The sequence below is a fragment of the Sus scrofa genome, chromosome 12 (assembly GCF_000003025.6).
Source record: "Sus scrofa isolate TJ Tabasco breed Duroc chromosome 12, Sscrofa11.1, whole genome shotgun sequence".
Classification (NCBI taxonomy): Eukaryota; Metazoa; Chordata; class Mammalia; order Artiodactyla; family Suidae; genus Sus; species Sus scrofa.
In genome coordinates, this window is record NC_010454.4 from 7,219,408 (window position 1) to 7,239,012 (window position 19,605).

General features: G+C 52.1%; 1 protein-coding gene across 1 annotated transcript in view; it reads left to right on the forward strand.

Moving 5' to 3' along the window:
* The window catches only part of LOC102162489, a 30,573-nt gene continuing 11,481 nt past the window's right edge, over positions 514 to 19,605 (forward strand). Inside the window, exons 1-2 of the mRNA XM_021066689.1 lie at positions 514 to 839; positions 4,537 to 4,651. Of these exons, the coding sequence (XP_020922348.1) occupies positions 629 to 839; positions 4,537 to 4,651 (326 nt within the window). The 5' untranslated portion in view covers positions 514 to 628. The remainder of the gene's footprint in view (positions 840 to 4,536; positions 4,652 to 19,605) is intronic.

Here is a 19,605-nt window from a genome sequence, read left to right on the forward strand (position 1 = left end):
AGTGAACTGGAGCGGAGGGGAAATGAGGGGAGAGGGTTTTTTCCTCCATGTAATTGACTGTTTAACCATCTGATTGGCTGGGGGTTTACGCTATAATGAGAGTTACCCCAGTCGCCCCCCTCGGTCCTCGCCGTGGGAGGTCAGCACCACTCCTGGGGTTCCCTCCTGCAGGTGCATATGTGGAGACTCACTGGATAGGAACTTGAGTCCCGGACTGTCTGCAAGCCAGGCTCCATCCTCTGTAGCAGTGAGGCCCAAACTAGCTGCATGATGGAACCACTCGATACCCAAGGCCCATAAATCAGAACTCCTGGGAGCGGGTTCAGGCATCAGGATTGTTAAAAGTGCCCAGGTGATTCCAACATGGGGCCCTCTGTAAGAACCTTGCCCTTCGGCTTTGCTCCTCAAGGGTGCTCTGGGTCATCAGCAGCAACCCCAGGTGATGTTAAAACCGGTTAAAATGCTGGATCTAAGCCCTGCGGGATCAGAATCTGCAATTAACAAGATCCCCAGGAGACAGCATCTTGCCCTGGGCGGGGCTTATTAAAATCCCCTGAAAGGTATTGCAATTCCTAGAGGTGTAACTTTGCTGCCCCTCCCCTCTGCCCTATCAGCCCTGCTGTGCCCTATGGAGCGGGTCTCAAGTTCCCAGGATAGGAGAGAAGGTGACAGCTCTCTCCAGAGAGTCATCAACTTGAGTCATCAACTTGTGACAACTCAACCCCACAGAAAAAGGGGCTGGAGGAAAAGGGGTAGGGAGAGGAGGCGGGGGCCCTCCAAAACCAGCTTGCAAATCACGAGCAAAACAGCATCCGGAGCTTTTTGGAATCAAGCCTCAGGTGAGTCTTGCAACCCCACAAGTGAGATTAAAAACCAGGGGTAAGGGAGTTCCTATAGTGGCTCAGCAGAAGTGAATCTGACTAGCATCCACGAGGACACAGGTTTGATCTCTGGGCTCGCTCAGTGGGTTAAGGATCTGGCGTGGCTGTGTGTTGTGGTGTAGGTCATAGATGCGGCTCAGATCCTGCGCTGCTGTGGCTGTGGTGTAGGCTAGTGGCTGCAGCTCCAATTCAACCCCTAGCCTGAGAAACTCCCAAATGCTGCGGGTGTGGCCCTAAAAAAAAAAGAGGGTAAGGTTTGGGGTCTGCCAACTCTAGAACTTTCTCCTCCAGGCCCTCAGCTCCCGAGGACCCAGCCCTGGCTCACAAGGCATCCCCAGGCTCCTCAAAGATGAGTGGTGGGCAGAGTAATGCCTGGAGGGGTCCCCCTATGCCAAGCTCCTCTTGGCCAAAACTCCTGTTCCTTGTTCTTCCTGGAGCTGCCAGCTGCGACTAGACTGTGGGGTTCTTGGCACCTCAGGCACTCGTGTCCTATTGTTGCCGAAACCTGGCCTCTGTCCCCCGTTGCCAAATACAGGCACGGAGGCAGAGTTTGGGGGAAAGGAGAAAAGATAGCTTTATTGCTTTACCAGGCAAAGGGGGCCACAGCAAGCTAATGCTTGAAGACTGTGCCCTCCTAGAGAGAGATTAGGAGGGGGTTTTATAGTCTGGGGAGTGGAAAATTGGGCCACAGATAAGGATCAGGGTGGAGGCAAGCTTGCATTGTCTCTCGAAGCTGGTGTTTAGTGGCCCCCAAGACTGGTTCTGGGGTCCTCCTTCTTCCCTTAATGAAGAATGCCTCATCAAATAGTTCTTCCGTTTGTTGGGGGTTTTAGTTCTGCAAAAGGGCTCAAAGATAGTGTTCTGTATATTCCTTGCACAGGAGCCAGGAGCCTGCCCCCAGGCTGCACTCTAGTCTCTGGACGGCTCCTCCCTGGTCTCTGCAGCCCCTTGCTTCCCTGATGAGCAGCTGCCCTTTGGAACTCGGGGAAGGCCCTGCAGGCGGAGGCTTATTCCCTAAAACAAGATATGGGGGACACAGAAAGGCTTGTGTGCCCAGGGCCCTGCACAGTTACGCTAATTGCCAAAACTATAGCACAAGGTCAAGGCCTTCATGGCTGAGTGTTTCCTTTGAATTGGAGCCGCTCTCCAGTTAATGGGCAACACCTGTTTTCTCGGCTGCTGGGAGGAGGGGCAGGGGTGGAGGAGAGGCTGGGGAACAGCCCACCTGGTTCAGCTCCCTTGGGGATCCTAGGCCACTGGGGGCCATGCTTGATCCATGGGAAGCACCCTAGGCCAGGGGCCCAGGTCCCTAGCCCTCCAGCGCTGCCAGGAAAGCTCTGTGGCAGATTCCGGCCCTGTGATGAGCCGAGCCCTTCTGGACTTTCTGAGCTGGGTGCTTTTTGGCGTCAATAAGCATCACGCAGGTGTGGTCCTATCTGCCTGTGAGATGTCTTCCCCAGAAGTTTTCTCCTCTTCAGATGCCTCCTGGTGCTGTTTCTCACCCCAAACCTCGTTCCAAAAGCAATGGGGAGAGCCGAACATCGAACCAGACACACACAGGTCAGAGTTCAAGATCAGCTCTGTCCCTTACAAGTCACATGGCTTTGGCACGTCAGGTACCTGCTCTGAGCGCTGGTAACAAAATCTTCCGGAAAACGGGAAGAAGGAAGCTGGCTTTGCTGAATTGCAGTGAAAATAAAATGACGTAGATGGAGTTCCCGTCATGGCTCAGTGGTTAATGAATCCGTCTAGGAACCATGAGGTTGCGGGTTCCATCCCTGGCCTTGCTTAGTGGGTTAAGGATCCAGCGTTGCTGTCAGCTGGGGTGTAGGTCGAAGACGAGGCTCAGATCTGGCGTGGCTGTGGCGTAGGCTGGTGGCTACAGCTCTGATTAGACCCCTAGCCTGAGAACCTCATATGCTGCAGGCGCAGCCCTAGAAAAGACAAGAAAAGAAAAAAAAATAAAGTTACTCTTAAAAAAAAAAGAAAGAAAAGAAAATGACATAGAAAAACTCCCAACAGGGGTGGGCACACCCTGTGGTGGCTCCACTGTGTACCTACTTCGAGATTTCTGCCAATGAAAATCTGAGGAGTTAGTGTCATCCAGGGGTCCTCAAAGTGTGGTCCCCGGACCAGCACCACCCGGAAGCTTGTTATAAATGCATGTTCTCAGGTTCTGCCCCGACCTACAGAGTCAGCCCAGCGATCTGTTCTAACAAGCGCCACCCCCGGGGTGAGAGCCGCAGGTGAGGCCACAAATAAGCCATAAATCGCTGTTGCTACCATCTAAGCCACATGAACTTGGAGGAGAAAGCTTGTGCGCTAGATTCTTCAAGGTAACAGAACCAGCAGGAGAAACAGGGAGATGGTGAGGAATTAGCCCGCGTGATTCCGGAGGCTGAATGCAACCCTTTCTGTGATGGGCTGTCCTTAGGGAGACCCCGGGAGGCCAGCGGTGGAGGCTGAAGGTCTGAGAGCGGGAAAGCGGAGGGTGAAGCTTCCGAGGCTGAAGCCCTGAGGACCAGACGTGCCAAGCGCGAGGGAAGATTTTTGTCTCCGCTCTAAGTCGGCAGCAGTGAACTCACCCCCTCTGCCTTTTTGTTTTCTTCAGGCCCTCGAAGGAGGGGAGGAGGCCCACCCCCACGGGGGAGGCCATCTGCTCGGCCTGTTCACCACTTCCCATGCTAATCTCTTCCAGAAACACGCTCGCAGACACACCCAGAGAGACTGTGTAACTGGGCATCTGGTGGCCCGGTCCGGTTGACACATAAAATTAACCATCACACAAAACAAATAGACGCGCAGCTTCCTGTCTTGGGCAGGGACCATGTGTGAGGCACATGTCCATCAACCCCTGAATCCTCACAGCCCCCTGAGTGTCAGGCAAGGCTTTATCCCCACAGTACGGAGGAGAAAACTGAGGTACATGGAGGCAAGGTGGTGGGATTTGAACCCAAGCATTCCAGGTGCCCCCCACCCCCAGGCATCCAGGACCTCTCGATGGGTCAAAGGTCAATGGTCAGAGCCTAGCGAAGGGGGTAGGGTGTGCACACACACTGCCAACTGAGGAGAGGACAGACAGGTGGGCCTAGGGAAGCCTGTTTGGGGAATTCACCTATGCTCACACGCTCTCCTGTGTTATACTCATAGCTCCCTGCATGTCTTTTAACGCGTTTATCACAAATGAGAATCAAAGATGCATTGTGTTCTTATTTGTCTATACTGCCTGCTGGGCTATAAGCTCCATGAGGGCAAGGGCCGCATCTGTCGTGACACATGGACTCTGAGGCTTAGCATGGCGCCTGGCACACAGCGGGCCGCAGGGGCCCAGTGAAGGCGTGAGCAAATGCACAAACAGTATGCCTGCCCCCCTCTCCCCCAACTCTCATTATTTCACGTCTGTCTTCCCTCCAGACTGAGGCCCCCATGCCACATAAACTCTTATCCAGCTCTGCCCATACAGTCCCCAGAACAAGAAAAAGCTGGCTTTATATGTGCTTTTTTGAGCAGAACCCACTCAAAATCTCAAGTCCAGGGGCCCCTGTAGCTAGTGTGGTCATTGCTCTGGCTCAGGGATGAAGGCAATTCCAGATCCGGAGTCTCCAAAATGCTGGACTGGATTTTCACACTTTCCTTTTCCACCGTGTGCCCACAGATGATACTTCCCTGAGACGGGGACCCAGCATTCTGGGTATCACGACTGAGTTGGGGCAGGACTCAACCCTCCCTGGCAGCTTCATCCCACCCGGCGGAGAGGCTGAAGCTTCAAGGTAAGCAACTGCTGTGAAAGGGCTCCACTTAGCCCTCTTTTTTGCAAACTTAAGCCTGTGAGTCAACCCACAATTAACCTCGTCTCCTAGATTCCGCTCAATGCAAAAGGTTTTATTCTAAAGGCGGGAAAGCTATTTTAGGATGACCGTTGTTATGGGGTTGCTACCAAATCAGCAAAGGTCAGAGCTCTTCTTGGGCCGCTGGAGATACATGGTCATGGTCACCAACCAGATATAAAATGCCAGGCTGGCAGGGGGGACTGTCTCAGGGCACGCCCCTCCCCAGCCTCCCAAGCCCCATCTCTCCCTCATCCCCTGAGGCCACAGCATAGAGGCTTCAGTCATTTGCTTAGAAATTTCATTAGAATAACAAGCCCTCCCCCTTCTTTCTTTGCTTCTATTGGCTCCTGACATTTCTGGTCCAATCCCCCTCCCTGCCAACCCCCGCCCCCCACTGCCACCGCACATCATCTTTGTTGGCCAAATGATACGTTCTCATACAAAGGGACAGACACCAAAGCCTAGGGGAGGTCTATTTTTGGAAAATTGTTAAGCTCATATACCAACCTTATTTTTATCCCAAACTTATTTTCTTCATGAGCTAATAGAGAAGTTGGCTTTGCTCGGGGACCTGGCAGGAAGCGGGGGTCAGGGGAGACATAAAAACCCAGGTGGGATGATGCAAATAGCTCAGCGCAGGGCATGATGCTCAGGGTACCAAAAAGGATGCGTCGGGGGAGATATTGATTTGCTTTGGTCTGTGTCCTCTTTATATTAATGAAGCAGTGACTTTGCTATGCTCTGAAATGTTCCAGATATACATCCATTGACTAGGGACAGTGAGAGCCACCATTTCTCATCCAAGTAGTTAAGGTATTAATGGGCAGCACTAAGGAGGGTGAGGAGGGGAATGGATTGGGGGGAGGCTGATAAATAAATGATGACATGCCCACGAAGGAATATTATGCAGCCATTAAAAATACATATGTGAAGAATATTTAATGCTGTATGGAAGATGCGCACAATAGATGTTTTAAAAAAATTAGCACTTAGAACGGCACATTCAGTCCAAGCCACATAGTATATGCTGAAAGAGAACAAGAGAGAAATACACTGAAACTTTCCATTTTATACACGTATGGATTTTCCATCTTCCCTGCAATTTGCCTTTATCCTATCTCAATCTTTTTCTTTATTTTAAAACCTTTTTAAAGTACCAAATAAGACATTCTGCGTGTAGAAATAAATTTAAATTACATTATAAATGAAAGCAGTTCCCTGCCATTCCTATTGTTAATCATTTGGTATATAGTCTCCAGAAATTTTTTTTTCTTCATTTTTATTTTACAGCTGCACCCGTGGCATATGGAAGTTCCCAGGCAAGGGGTCGAAAGTGAGCTGCCACTGCAGGCCTGTGCCACGGCCACAGCAACACTGGATCTGGGCCATATCTGCAACTTATGCTACAACTTTTGGCAATGCCAGACCCTTGACCCACTGAGCAAGGCCAGGGATCAAACCCGCATCCTCACAAACACTGTGTCAGGTTCTTCACTGTGCTGAGCCACAAGAACTCCTGGAAACTTTAATGTATACATGTAACTATGCACATATGCATATATGCACATACGTGGTCATATGTGTATGCACATGTGTATAGATATTACATATGTCATATGTAGATTATAATATACATATATTTGAATTTTGACACTAAGGAGCAGATTCTTCTCTGGAGCCTCCGAAAGGCACGCAGCTCTGCGGACGCTTTGAATTGAGCCACCTAAGTCTCACTTGGGGCTTCTGATCTCCAGAACTGTAAGATTAGGGACTAGAGGTGTTTTAAGCCACCAAGTTTGTGGCAGTCTGTTCACCAGCCATTAGAAATGCATACATCTTGTCTCAGGGGCAGCTTTTGCTCAGTTTGGCATCTCCGACCACGCCTGGCTTCCCAACCTATTTTACTTCTATAGTCGGAAAAAATTCTTTTTCTTTAAAAAAGCACATAAAATGATGATAATGGGGGCTGACAGAATATATTCGTTCATTCCACAAATACGATGCTGACCGCCTCTTGTGTGCCAGGGAGCATGTTAGGGAACAAAACAAAGACTTCCGCCCTCTTAGAGCTCATGTTCTAGCCGTTCTGATTGGGGGAGACAGATACAGGAAACACGAGAAATAACCAAATCATCTAGGAAGTTAGAAGTGTTACATGCGATGGAATAAAAGTAAAAATAGAGCAGAGGAGGGAGCTTGAAGGGGGAGGAGCTGACTGCATGTTTAAATAGAGCAGTTGGTGTCAGCTTCATCTGATTTATTCCTTTCCTAATCACTCATTCCACACTTCCTCCATGTCGGTTTCGAAGTGCCTTACACATATTAAGTTGCTTCATCTTCCTTTAGCCCTGTGAATAAAGGCCATCCTTAGCTCCATTTTACAGATGAGAAAACTGAGGCACAGAGATGAAGTAGTGTTTGCAGGAGTTCCTGTCGTGGCTCAGCACAGTTAAGAACCCAACATAGTGTCTATGAGGATTCAGGTTCGATCCCTGGCCTTGCTCAGTGGGTTATGGACCGAGGATGCGGCGTAGGTTGCAGATGCGGCTCAGATCCAGCATTGCTGTGGCTGTGGTGTAGGCTGGTAGCCGCAGCTCTGATTCGACTCCTAGCCTGGGACCTTCCGTATGCTGTAGGTGTGGCCATAAAAAGAAAAAGAGAAGAAAAGAAACAGCATTTGCAGCATCAGACGGCTAGCAAGTGGCAGAAGAGGGACTTGAGCCCAGGCGGTATGATTCCAGTCTGTGCTTCTATCCTCTACACAGCACTGCCTGATGTTTGATTGAAAAACTTGGGGCCATACAGGAGTCAGCCATGCAGGTCTCTGTGGGGAAAGCATTCCATGGAAAAGGAGCAGCCAGTGCAAAGGCCCTGAGGCAGGAGCATGCCTGAGTCATTTGGCCACACTGGCAGGGGATGAGCAGGGGGATGGCGGTCAGAGCCATCACTCAGGCCGCAGTGAGGACCTGACCCTTGCGCTTGGGAGAGGGCGCTGAGCAGGACTTTGAGCCGTGGCTGGCTTGCTCCAGCTGCTGCATTGAGCTGTGTTGTGCTAAGGCTGCCAGGGGCTGGGATGGATTGGGAAAAGCAGCTAGAGATTCTGGTGGCTGAGCCAGGGTGGCAGCCGTGGGAATGGAGAGGAACAGTGGTGGTAGGATTCTGGACAATTTGAAGCAGAGCCAATAGGCTCTTCCAACACATGGGATGTGGGATGTGGGATGTGGGAGAAAGAGAAGCATCCATGATGGCTCAGAGCCGTGGCTTGAGGAACTGACTAGAAGAGCCGTTGCTCTCTGCCGAGATGCAGGGCGTGTTTGTTGTCTAACAAGTGTGGCAACTCCCTCTGAGGACAAAATCTCAGCATAACACATCGGACTGACGATAACCGTCTTGCTCAGGAGGTGTTATATCCAAGGCAGAGAGCTCTCGAAGGCGTCTGTGGTAGAAATGAGAACGATGGCTTGATGGCTTCCATACCCACCGGATCAGAAGGCCTATGAGCCTATCGAGAGGATCATCAAAGAACGCAAAGAGGTCAAGTTCAAGACCTAGGTTGACCTCCTACAAGTCAGCCTCAGGAGTTGGGAGGAAACCTCTCTGAATTGCCCCCAGGTTGAGAGCTGGGCAAATGGTACCATAAGACCCCAACCTCAACCCCAACCTCTACTGTTGGCCACATCTCGCTCCTGCCCCATGGCACGTCCACACGACTGGATGTGAATTGTTCCAACAGTCACGCCTGAGGTGCCCCAGTCAGGGAAAGGGGTGGGACTTGCCAATGATTTTTTAATTGGTTATACACAGCATTCCTTATTTCTTGGCAAAGTGGGTGGGGATGAGGAGCCACCTTCAAACTGAACTCAAGCAGAAGAGACTCTTCATGACCAAGGCACCAAGGACTTCCCTCCTATCACCAACCAGCTCCAAAGAAGTCTGATCGTGGCGGAGAAAACATGGTCCAAAATAGGACAAAAATCCAACACTCAGGGTAGAGAGAGAGCTGGAAGTTCTCACTGTCACTGCCAACATTTACAGAACATGCGCCAGGAAGGCAGAGCCTGTCAAAGAAATTAACCCCGTAAGGAAATTGGTACTCACAGATCAGACGCTCTTTGGGTCCATAATTAGGGACCAAGACTAGAAACGATGCCTTCAAAGCAGGGACAGAAGGCTCAGTTCAGACCTTGTGCAATCGAATAATACGGGGGTCTCAGCAGAAGACCTCGCTGGGCCAGCCCATCCTGTCCCCCACCCCCAGGTTGGCTATGGTTATTATCTGTGGGTACGTGGAGTAAGCTTTCTGTCCAGAGTGTAGCAATCTATGGACTCTGATCTGAATCTGTCCCCCCCTCCAAATCCAGTCACTGAAATCCTAACCCCCCAAGGTGATCGTATTAGGAAGTGGGGCTTGTGGGTGGTGATTAGTTCCTGAGGGTGGAGCCCTCAGCATGGGATTCGTGCCCTTGTAGACCCCAGAGAGCTCCCTTGTCCCATTCTGCCATGGGAGGGCACAGAGAAAAGGGGGGCCTCCCCAGACCATGCAGGCACCTGGAGCTCAGATTCCAGCTGTTTTGCTTTCTTAGGGCCACACCCACAGCATATGGAAGTTTCCAGGCTAGGGGTCAAATCAGAGCTGCAGCGACAGGCCTATGCCACAGCTCACGGCAATATTGGAGCCTTAATCCACCAAACGAGGCCAGGAATCAAGCCTCATCCTCATGGATGCTAGTTGGGTTCATTACTGCTGAGCCACAGCGGGAGCTCCTGGAGTAGTTCTATTCTTTCTCCAGAGTAGGGGCTTGGATGAGGGGTGGGGAAGCAGGTTTCCCACCTCTTGGCTGGATCCTGCGGCTAATGTCTTAGCCCCCTCTCTACTCCCTGTTTCTCTTGTGAGGACAGTGTGGGCTTGGGGGAGGAGTGGACATCTTGAAAGCTTTGTATTTATCATTCAGTCTGTGAACAAGGCTCTATTTAAGGCTTACTCTGTGCCAGGCCTATGCTAAGCACTGTCACCTAACAGGCTCCCAATAAACACGTGTGGGCCATCAGAGACGTCAACCTTATCAGCCTCCCTGGGCAGAAAGCCAGCTCCTATCTTCAAGTATTTCCAGACATCTCTCCGGGAATCCGTGTCTTAGGAGAGAAGGCAGTGGGGCCACAGGCCAGAACGGGGAGGGATGGGGTCCTGGGGTTCCCTGCCCTGTGTCCCCCTACGCTGGACGTTTGCCAGGCTGCTGTGGCACTGAGGTCCCTCCCTTCCTGTTAGTTTCTCGACCCTCCGGGACAAGCACTCCAGCCAAGGGTCTTAGTCAATATCACCTCCCAATGCCAGCCTTCACCCCAAGCCTGACTCCTCTCTGACACGCAGCCCCGTCTGCTCAGTTGAACTTGATCTGCATTTCTGACCAGCCTGTCTCAAGGGTCCCACGTTTCATGCCGTGGAGCTAACGGACCACATCTTGCCGAACAGGTGCCCACGCCCGGGTGTACCCATATACCTGTAGCCACACTCAGTTATAAATATCTATAGGGTGAAATTCCAAATAATTGTGGACATATTTCACCCTGCCTGTTGAACACATTGCAAGAAAGGAATTGATCCCCGCTGTTTCATTTATTAGATGGTGTAAGACCACAAAAATCGTTTCCACAATATCCCAAACTAAATCATTTATTCTTGACAAAATCCAATAAAGAGCTCAATCCTTCTCCATAGGCAGATAAAGCACAGATTAATGGGGCTGCCTAGATCAAAAAATGCTGGGAAAATGAAAGCGAGATAGAGCGCGAAGGCCCTTCTTCCTCCTCACTTCCCCAAGGCTGCCTGGGCTCAGGGTTTTATTACAAAAAGCCGCCTAAGTATTACAGGCTAATCCGTAAATCCAGCCTAGTAAAATATGTGACGGATTTGTAAATTGTGCCCTTTACAAATCTGATTGAACTTTTCCTTTTTGCCGGGCATTTCGCCTTCCTCCTCTCACCTGTTCCCTCCACTCCTGGTCCCGGGCAGCCTGGGATCTGCATTGGGCAGGGTGGGACCCCGGCACCGCTTCCTGATGAAGAGAGCTTTTCTCAGCCGGCTCTCTGACTTGACTCATGGGCAGTGGAGGCGGGTGGGGTACCGGAGGCTGAAAACACCATCAGCCTCTTTTCGTCCACCGTCTATGGGGATGTCAGATTCCGCGGTGGTCCGGGCAAGGGCCAGGCGTGGCAGGTATCTGGGGGGCTTAGGGCATTCTGGCGACCAAGGATGGACATGGGAAAAGCCAGCAGCGGGGGAAAGGAGGGGATTGAGCTGGTGGTCCTTGGAGGAGCTGTCTGGAAGATACCTTGCATGCAGATCTGACTCAACCTGCCCATGGATTTGAGCCTTATACTGCCGTAGACCCCCATGGGGGGTGGGTCTCCAAGGCCTGTCCAGGTTCCCATCCCACATGCTCCTCTGTGTGCACCCCGTCAAGGGGGACCAACCATCCCCATTCACCCAGGCCTGGGGGGTTTTCTCAGAGGCAGGACTTTCAGGGCTAAAACCAAAAGAGTCCCAGCCAGTAGTTCCCATCGTGACTCAGCAGGTTGTGAACCTGACTCGTATCCATGAGGACGTGGGTTCGATCCCTGGCCTCGCTCAGTGGGTTAAGGATCTGGCGTTGCTCTGGCTGTGGTGTAGGCCAGCAGGTGCAGCTCTGAGTCAACCCCTAACCTGGGAACTTCCATAGGCCGAAGGTACAGCCCTAAAATGAGAAAGAAAAAAAAAAAAAAAGTCCCAGGCACTCTGGGTTGAGTTACCTCTTCTGCCTCTCCTGCCAGAAAGTTCTGGTCCATTGGCCCCAAGAAGAGCTCATTGCTCAGGCCAGATTTTCAGCTTCTCTGTCTTAAACCACTTCCCCCGCAGCATTGGGGTCCAGGATCTGTCACTTACCACCTGCGCACGGTGGCAACTTCTGCAGCTTTCTCAGCCTCAGTTTCCCCACGTGAAATATGGGGATAGGAAGGCCTCCTTCACAGCATCGTTGTGTGAATTAAAGCTACAATGCCAATGAAGCGCCTGGCATAGAGGGAACCCATGGCGATGCCATCCCTATCGTATCATAATTATCATCTGAACACACCTCCTTAAGGAAGGCCGTGAAAAAAAGTTAAAGACTCGTGAAAGGCCCTCCTGGAAGCTGGAAAAATAACATCCTCCCCTCACCGACCCACAACGAACGTGGGCTGAGCGCTGGCTGAGGCCCAGATATAAGGCTTTAAAGGAGCCACTGATGCCGGCGGCTGGGATCCAGATGACGGAGAGCAAGGCTTTCTGCTTGGCACGAGGACTTGCAGTTTTAATCCTGTGGGCCCACACCCCCAGCACCCCAGGAAAATGACTGCTTCCTCTCCTTGCAGATGTCCCCAGGCAGAGGAAAGATGGAGTTGGGGCGGTTGCCCTGGCAACTTAGCTCCCGCCCCTCCCCCATACTTCCCAAGGCTCAGCCTAGACCTGAGCTGGGTAGGATCCTGAGGGCCGGCCGTCTCGGCACTTGGCAGGTTTATGAGAAGTGTGACAAAACGAAGGCTCCTGAGAACCAGAGCGTCCCTCTCCCAGGCCCTGCTCCGGGCACCCTTTGCTGTCCCAGGAGGCAGTTCCAGAGTGGCAGCTGGTGGAAAGTTCTTTCTGCTGTTCCCCCTCCAACCTTCCAAAGAAGAAAAGGATGCCTTTGGAGAAGACGTAGAAAGATCAACCCAGCTGCTGGCTCCTGCTGCTCGGGGGCTTTAACCAGTCACATGACCCTCGTGACACTGCATCTCGCCTGAGTCCTGAGATGGACCTCCTGCCGTTCCCTGGGGATGCAGGAGAAAACGGAGGGGGTGGGGAGGGCCAGGGTTAGATTCGGAGGAGAGGAGAGCCTCTTGGCTGGTCCCACAAAACCCAAGCTCCTGGGGAACAGAAAATAGGAACAGATGCTCTTGTGAGGCAGGTGATCCACGCAGTAAAAGAGCAACTTGTGGATCAGGCTTTTACTTTCCAAGAACATTCCAGAAAAGGTGGGTCTCCCATCTGCTGGATTTTTTAAAGCGGGGTTGGGAGGTGGGGGGACACGTGACTTCAGGCTGCTCCCACGGAGCCGAGACGCTGCCCTTTTGTCCCTGGGAACAGTGAGTCTGTGTACACTCGCCACCTCCCTCATTAACCTTTATCCCTCTGTTTCCTGCTGAGGCTTAATCCTATTTCCTGCATTCCAGGTATTTAGTCTGGCAACCCAGAGAGCCACTCGGCTGTGCCTTTCCCATGCCCCATCTCAGCTGGGAGGGCTCAGAGAATGGCCTCCTGCAGCTGCCGCCCTGAACCGTGTCTCCTGCCCTTTTGGTTCCTGGCGTCGAAATGTAATGATGTGGATTATACTGTTGATGGGGTGGTGGTGCCAGTGGCGAGGAAAGCGTAGGATGAGCGGTGGGGTGCAGGAGTGGTTCCCTGAATTGTGTGTGTGTGCGGTTGGGGAGGGGGAGACAGAGCCCTTGCCCACTGTGGAACTGGAGGTGACCCCATCAACGGAGCTTCCTCTTCTGTGAGCTCAAGTGTAGGAGTATTTGACAAGTACTGCGTGGAGATGCTTTTCCTTTTCTGGCATGGAGGAGGGGGTGGTAGGAAAGGGGGCACAGAAGTATTAGAGGCTGGGGTCCCCATTCAGTTGATGTGACCCAATGTCTATTCCTCCACCCACGGCTCAAAAGGGACTGAGTCAGGGGGAGGTCTCAGTAGATGGCACAGCCCCCTCTTAGTCACTACCTGCTCCCCATTTTCAGCCCCTGATGCTCCCCATTGCAGCCCAGAGGATAACCACCCAAGCTCTACTGGGGTCACATGGATCTGGTTCCCACTTAGAGGAAAAGAGGGCAGTTTGCAAGCCATGGGGACACAAGAAGCAAGGGCTCTGTGCTGCCATTGTCCCAAAGCTCGTCTGCATGGGGCTTGGCAACGTGGTCTCCAGGACCCCCTGGCCAGAGGTCAGAGATGTAGCACCCAGAGGACCACTGGGTGTGAAGGGCAGAGGCATAAGCTGGAGCAAACCCAGCTGAGGCAGGGTGAGCTTTGCAGTAACCCCTTATTTATTGGGCTCCTCCAGCCCCACAATTGCTGGCTCTGCTCAATATTTCATTCTTGTTGCACCTGCTCAGGCAGCAGAGCTGCAGGCATTTTTGATAAATGGATTGAAAGGTTTGTCTAGTTTTGCTGAAGCTTCTATAAGTGCCTCTGTATCTTCCACCGAAATCGTATTTCCCAACTTCCTAGAGCGATTTCTCTCCCCTAGTGACTCCTCTCTCCCTGTCTGCTAGCTCTTGTGTATTCCCTCTCGCCTTCTCCCTAGCTCACGTAGACACACACACACTCAGTATGCAAAGATGCATAGATCATAGATCCGCACGCTCACAAACTTCTCTGCACCCACAATCACCGAAAGCACCAATTTACAAGGAGAGCAAAACTTCCCATTGATGAGGAAGCACATACCATAGCCAGGCACACGGATACACGCCCTCGTGTGCACACATACAGATACACTGAAATCCCCAGGCTGCCCTTTCGGAGCCCAACCGGTCCGCGCGTGCTGAAGGAGCGAGCCTGGGGAGGGCGGCTGAGACCAGAGCCAGGGTGAAGACGGACAGTCTCCAAGAAGGAGGAGCCCAGTGATCCCCGCCCCCAGGGAGCTCCTCCCACCCCCTGCCGGCTGCCTCCCTCCTCCAGCTCTGCTTCCACATCCGCCTGCCCAGCCCTGGCCGCCCCACCGGGCCAGCTGGAGGCTTTATCCCAAGCACATCTGAGACAGCTCAGGAGCTGCTGCGCCTGGCCGCCAGCCTCTTCCATAAATAACTTGATGGGCCTGGCTCCTCGCCCTCCCGGTGATGTCATTGGCCACTGGCCCAACCAGTGAGGTCACAGGCTTCCCTTCCCTCTGCGCTCCCTCCCAGGGGGAGCAGGAGACCCTCATCACGGAGCCCGTCTGCGCCCCATCCTGTTCCAACCCAGCCAGGCAGTTGATGTAGGTTCTCCACCATCTGGGACCCGCTGCGTGGTGGTGCCAGACGGCAGCCTTCCCCCTCTTTGTCGCCAGTTACAGCCTCCCAATCTTCCATCTCCTGTCGTCATGATTTAGATTCCAGGCAACAGCAGACTCATGAGCTCGAAGGGCCGTGGTGAATGGCTGGCACCTCGGTGGAGCCTGACTCCGGTCCAAATCCTGGGCACCCCACCGACTAGCTGTGTGACTTCAGACAAGCTGCTTAATCTCTCTGTGCCTCCAGTTTTCTCGTCTTTCAGATGGAGATAAAAAGAGGAGTTACTGGAGGGTGGTTGCGAGGCTTACGTGGGCACCTCCATGTCAAACATAGCTCCTCACACATTCGAAAGCAGCAAAGAAACTGATTCTGTGATCACATCTCCATGTCCAGAGATGGAAGGATGTGCCTGCGTGTTGGGGAGAAGGGAGGCCTGCCGTGGTGGGCAGCAGCATGGGTGATCTCTCTACTGTCACAGAAGCTGTCACTGTCCCAGAAGGAGCTCTCCCAGGCTCCTCACCTAGGGCCAGCGGCTTCCTCTACTCAATCCCAGATCCATCCATGGCCTTGGTACCAGAAGTGGGAGGAGCAGGATTATTAGAGGCACTTCTGGAGCATCTTCTGCAGGGGGCACTGTGAGACCCAGCCCACCCCTTCCTGCTGCCCCACCCCGCAATCACCTCCAGCTGGTTCCTTGTCTGGTCACCACTAAAGGAATTTACGCAAACCAGCACCATAAGACACACCTTGACCAACCAAGAAGCCCTTGGCCATTGCTTCCAGACGTGTGTGTTTGGAGAGCCCCAGGGAAACGGACCATCTCTGGATCCAACAGAGGAGAGGTTTCACTCTTTCTGTTCCAGCGCTGCCTTACAGGGGAGCCATAAGCCACCAGTGGCTATAAGCACTTGACATTGGACCAGGGATGTGCTATAAGTGTAAATTACACACCAGACTTTTCGTCACTCAGTATAAAACAGAGAATACATAAAAGCCCATGGATGATTCTTTTATAGTTAATACATGGCAACATGGTATTTCGCCTATGCTGGGTTGAATAAAACATGCTATTAAAATCAATCCCCACAGACACAGAGAACAGACTTGTGGATGCCAAGAGGGGAGGGAGGGAGTGGCATGGACTGGGAGTCTGGGGTTAGCAGATGCAAACAATTCCATTTAGAGTGGATAAGCAATGAGGTCCTACCGTACAGCACAGGGAACTATGTTATGCCATCGCGATCCAGTCTCTTGGGACAGACCACCATGGAAGATAATATAAGAAAGGGAATATATGTATGACGGGGTCACTTTGCTGTACAGTGGAAATTGGCACATTGCAAATCAACTATACTTTAATAAAATATAAAAATTAATCTCACCTGTTTGTTTCTGACTTTTTTCCACGGGGCTAGTAGAAATTTTTCAACAACATGTTTCTCCCCACCCTGAGGATTCTGACTTGGTTAGCATTGTGCCTGCAGAAGCTGGGGACTGCTGGCTCCTCCTGGTCCAGCTGCCTCTTCCCCACCTCGCCAGGGTCCTCTCTGTGCCTGTTTCAAACTCAGGGACTGTCGCGTGACCTCTGTCAGCCAGTAATTCATTCCTCAAGTTTCCACTGCATAAAAACTCAACTCTCTTTTTCTGGTGTCTACACGCTTTGCCCTTTCCCTTCACAGGCAGATAGATCCCTCTGTACTTCTGAGGGATAAGTAGCTACAGTGTAACTCTTCCCAGCCTTGATGGGCTGTAGCCCTCAGGGCTGCGAGGGGTCTGCAGCTGCCTGGATCCCCAGCCTCAAGCGGAAGGAGGTTGGGGAGGTGGGGTATCCGGACGCCTCTGTGCCCTTGAACCTAACACAGCTGCTGCATTTCAGGGCTGCATTTCAGGGGTGGGTCAAGCCCCAGTGCTGATGGAAGTCAGGCCAATGGCACTGGGTTTGTGCCCACCCTGGGAGATGTGGTTCCCTCCCCAAGTGCAAGCCAGGACAGGATAGTCCCAGCATAATCTCCATCCTGCCTTTTTTTTTTTTTTTTTTTTTTTTTTTTTTTTGATGGCCGTACCTGCAGCATATAGAAGTTCCCGGGCCAGGGACTGAATCAGAGCCACAGCTACACATGACCTACGCCATCTTGCTTTTGCCCGCATACCATGGTCTCCCAGGTAGGACCTCACTTGACCCGTAGGTCTGCTAGCTTGGAACCAAAAACCTGTAGTCCCTGATGATATTTCCAACTGGAAAAACAGTGAAGGTCTCTGTTTTCTGGATTCCCATGGAAAGATGTGTGAGCGTCTATTTGGAAGAGGGATGTGAACAGTTCTGCCAACCCCATTTTGCAAAGAAACATCCCTGTCAACCATTGTCCTTTTTTTAAAAAAATTCCCATGTAGTGCATGATAACCACCAAAAAGGGCCTCTTTCCCCTTCCTTCCGAGCTTTTATTTTTTTTTTTTTAACAGCCGTACCTGCGGCATATGGAAGTTCCCAGTCTAGGGGTCGAATCAGAGCTGCAGCTGCCAGCCTACACCACAGCCACAGCAACACCAGATCCAAGCTGCATCTGCAACCTGTGCTGCAGCTTGTAGCCATGCCAGATCCTTAACCCACTGAGCAAGACCAGGGATCAAACTTGCATCATCATGGATACTAGTCAGGTCCTTAACCCACTGAGCCACCACGGGAACTCCCTTCCCAGCATTCTTATGTCTGAATCCCAAGGCAAGACGCCACCTTGATGGGGTGCCTCAACCTGATCCAGGAAGAACTCTCTGTTTTCCTGTAACCCCCTCAGGGCTAGGAATTTCTTCTCAGCCTCCAGCCTGGATCCCATGGGCTGCACTGGATCATCTGTGCCAGTGACTCTCTGGGGACAGATGATCGTTTGCTTGCTTGGCAATTGTGGGGAGAAGGTATTTAGAGGGGTGTGGGTAGGGACGCCAGATTTAGTAAGTAAAACTACAAAACGCCGTGTTAATGGAAATAACACAACCAAATTCAACAAAGAATAGGTTTGGGGCATAAGAATGCCCCCAACCATAACTGGGACCTGCTTACGCTGCACATTTTTCCGTCGTATATCCAGTGCATCTGGGCATCCTGATGTTGCCGGCCTTCCCAGCCCAAGGCTGCAGGCTCAGCTTCTGGTGGGTGGGGGACTGGTGGCTTGCCTGCCTTTGGGGAGGGTTGTGTTAGGGATGCCGGGGGAAGAATGCATAAGGCCAAGTTGGTAAAGCAAGAGAGATTTGTGAAGGGAGTTCCTGTCGTGGCGCAGTAGTTAACGAATCCGACTAGGAACCATGAGGTTGTGGGTTCGATCCCTGGCCTTGCTCAGTGGGTTAAGGATCCAACTGTGGTGTAGGTCACAGACTCGGCTCGGATCCTGCATTGCTGTGGATCTGGTGTAGGCTGGTGGCTACAGCTCCAATTGGACCCCTAGCCTGGGAGCCTCCATATGCCGTGGAAGCGGCCTAAGAAATGGCAAAAAGACAAAAAAAAAAAAAAAAAAAAAAAAAAAAAAAAGAATTATGAAGGCATCAGAGGGGGAGGGGCTGAGCTGAGGATGGCACCAGCAGTGACTGTGAGAAGATGCTTGGCTTATAAAGGAGCTGTGGTGGGAATCTGTGGCTGGAGTTCACGGAGAGAGCTTCTGGCAGGAACAATGAAGAAGGAGGAGGGCCGGAGTTCCCATCGTGGTGCAGCGGGAACGAATCCAACTAGGAACCATGAGGTTGCAGATTCAATCCCTGGCCTCACTCAGTGGGTTAAGGATCCAGCGTTGCTGTGAGCTGTGGTGTAGGTCGCAGAAACAGCATGGATCTAGCATTGCTGTGGCTGTGGTGTAGGCTGGCAGCTGTAGCTGATTCGACCCCTAGCCTGGGAACATCCATGTGCCATGGGTGTGGCTCTAAAAAGCAAAAACAAACAAAAAAAAAGGAGTGGAAGGACCAGGGAGGGGTGTGGGGGTCGAGTCCCGTGGCAGAAGGCAGTTCATCCTTGTAGGTGGTTGAATATGCAGGCAGTTGATTTCCGTAGACCACAGTTTCTTGCTGCCCAACTTGAGCCTCCACACTCCAGGAAAGGGATAGATCTTGTGCCGGCCGTACCCAGGTCTGCAGCAGCTCTCCAAGGTGAAAAGCCACATGGGGGCAGGTGGCCTGTCTCCATCCTCCTGGGAACCTATCAGGTTGAGCCCATAGCATCTCCCACCCACAACTTGTGTGAAGTCTTTGCAGGAAGACGGCATGAGCCTGGCGCTACTGGACCAGCTGAGCAGGGTGGTCCAGCTTCGCCCTCTCTGGGGGAAAGATGAAACCCATCCTCCCCCAACTTCTGGCCTGCAGAACTTCCAAGCCTTTGCTCCCTCTCCCCTGCTTAAAAGGACGCATGCCCACCCTGAATCCAGCTCTTCTTTCTCAGGGCCCTTGCTGGGCTCAGATCTCCTGTTATGAGTTAGCTCCATGTGTGTGTTTGGCTCCAGGGATGGCAGCATTCTGAGCCAGTTATGTCACTTTCAAGAGCGCCTTTGAAGTCCCCTTCGCGCCTAAGCCGCTGTCTCTATCGGCTCCGCTGGGCAGAGAACCTCACTGCTAGGCTGTTTCTATATCTGCGCCTCCCCAACGCTACACCTCCGTCTCTCTCCTTCCCACCCACCACCAAAAAAAGTTCCTGGAGATGGGAACTGCTCTATCCGAGATAATTGCTTAATTAGGGGAAAATTACTTAAATTTCAGCAGCAGCAGCCGCAGCCACTGTGCCATTCTGAGTCTAAAAGCTTCTAAACGCAGCTCCCTTCGAAAGGGATTCACTGCCCACTCAACACCCCCTGCTGCTCCTCCAGCGCTGGATGTCACCTCTGCTG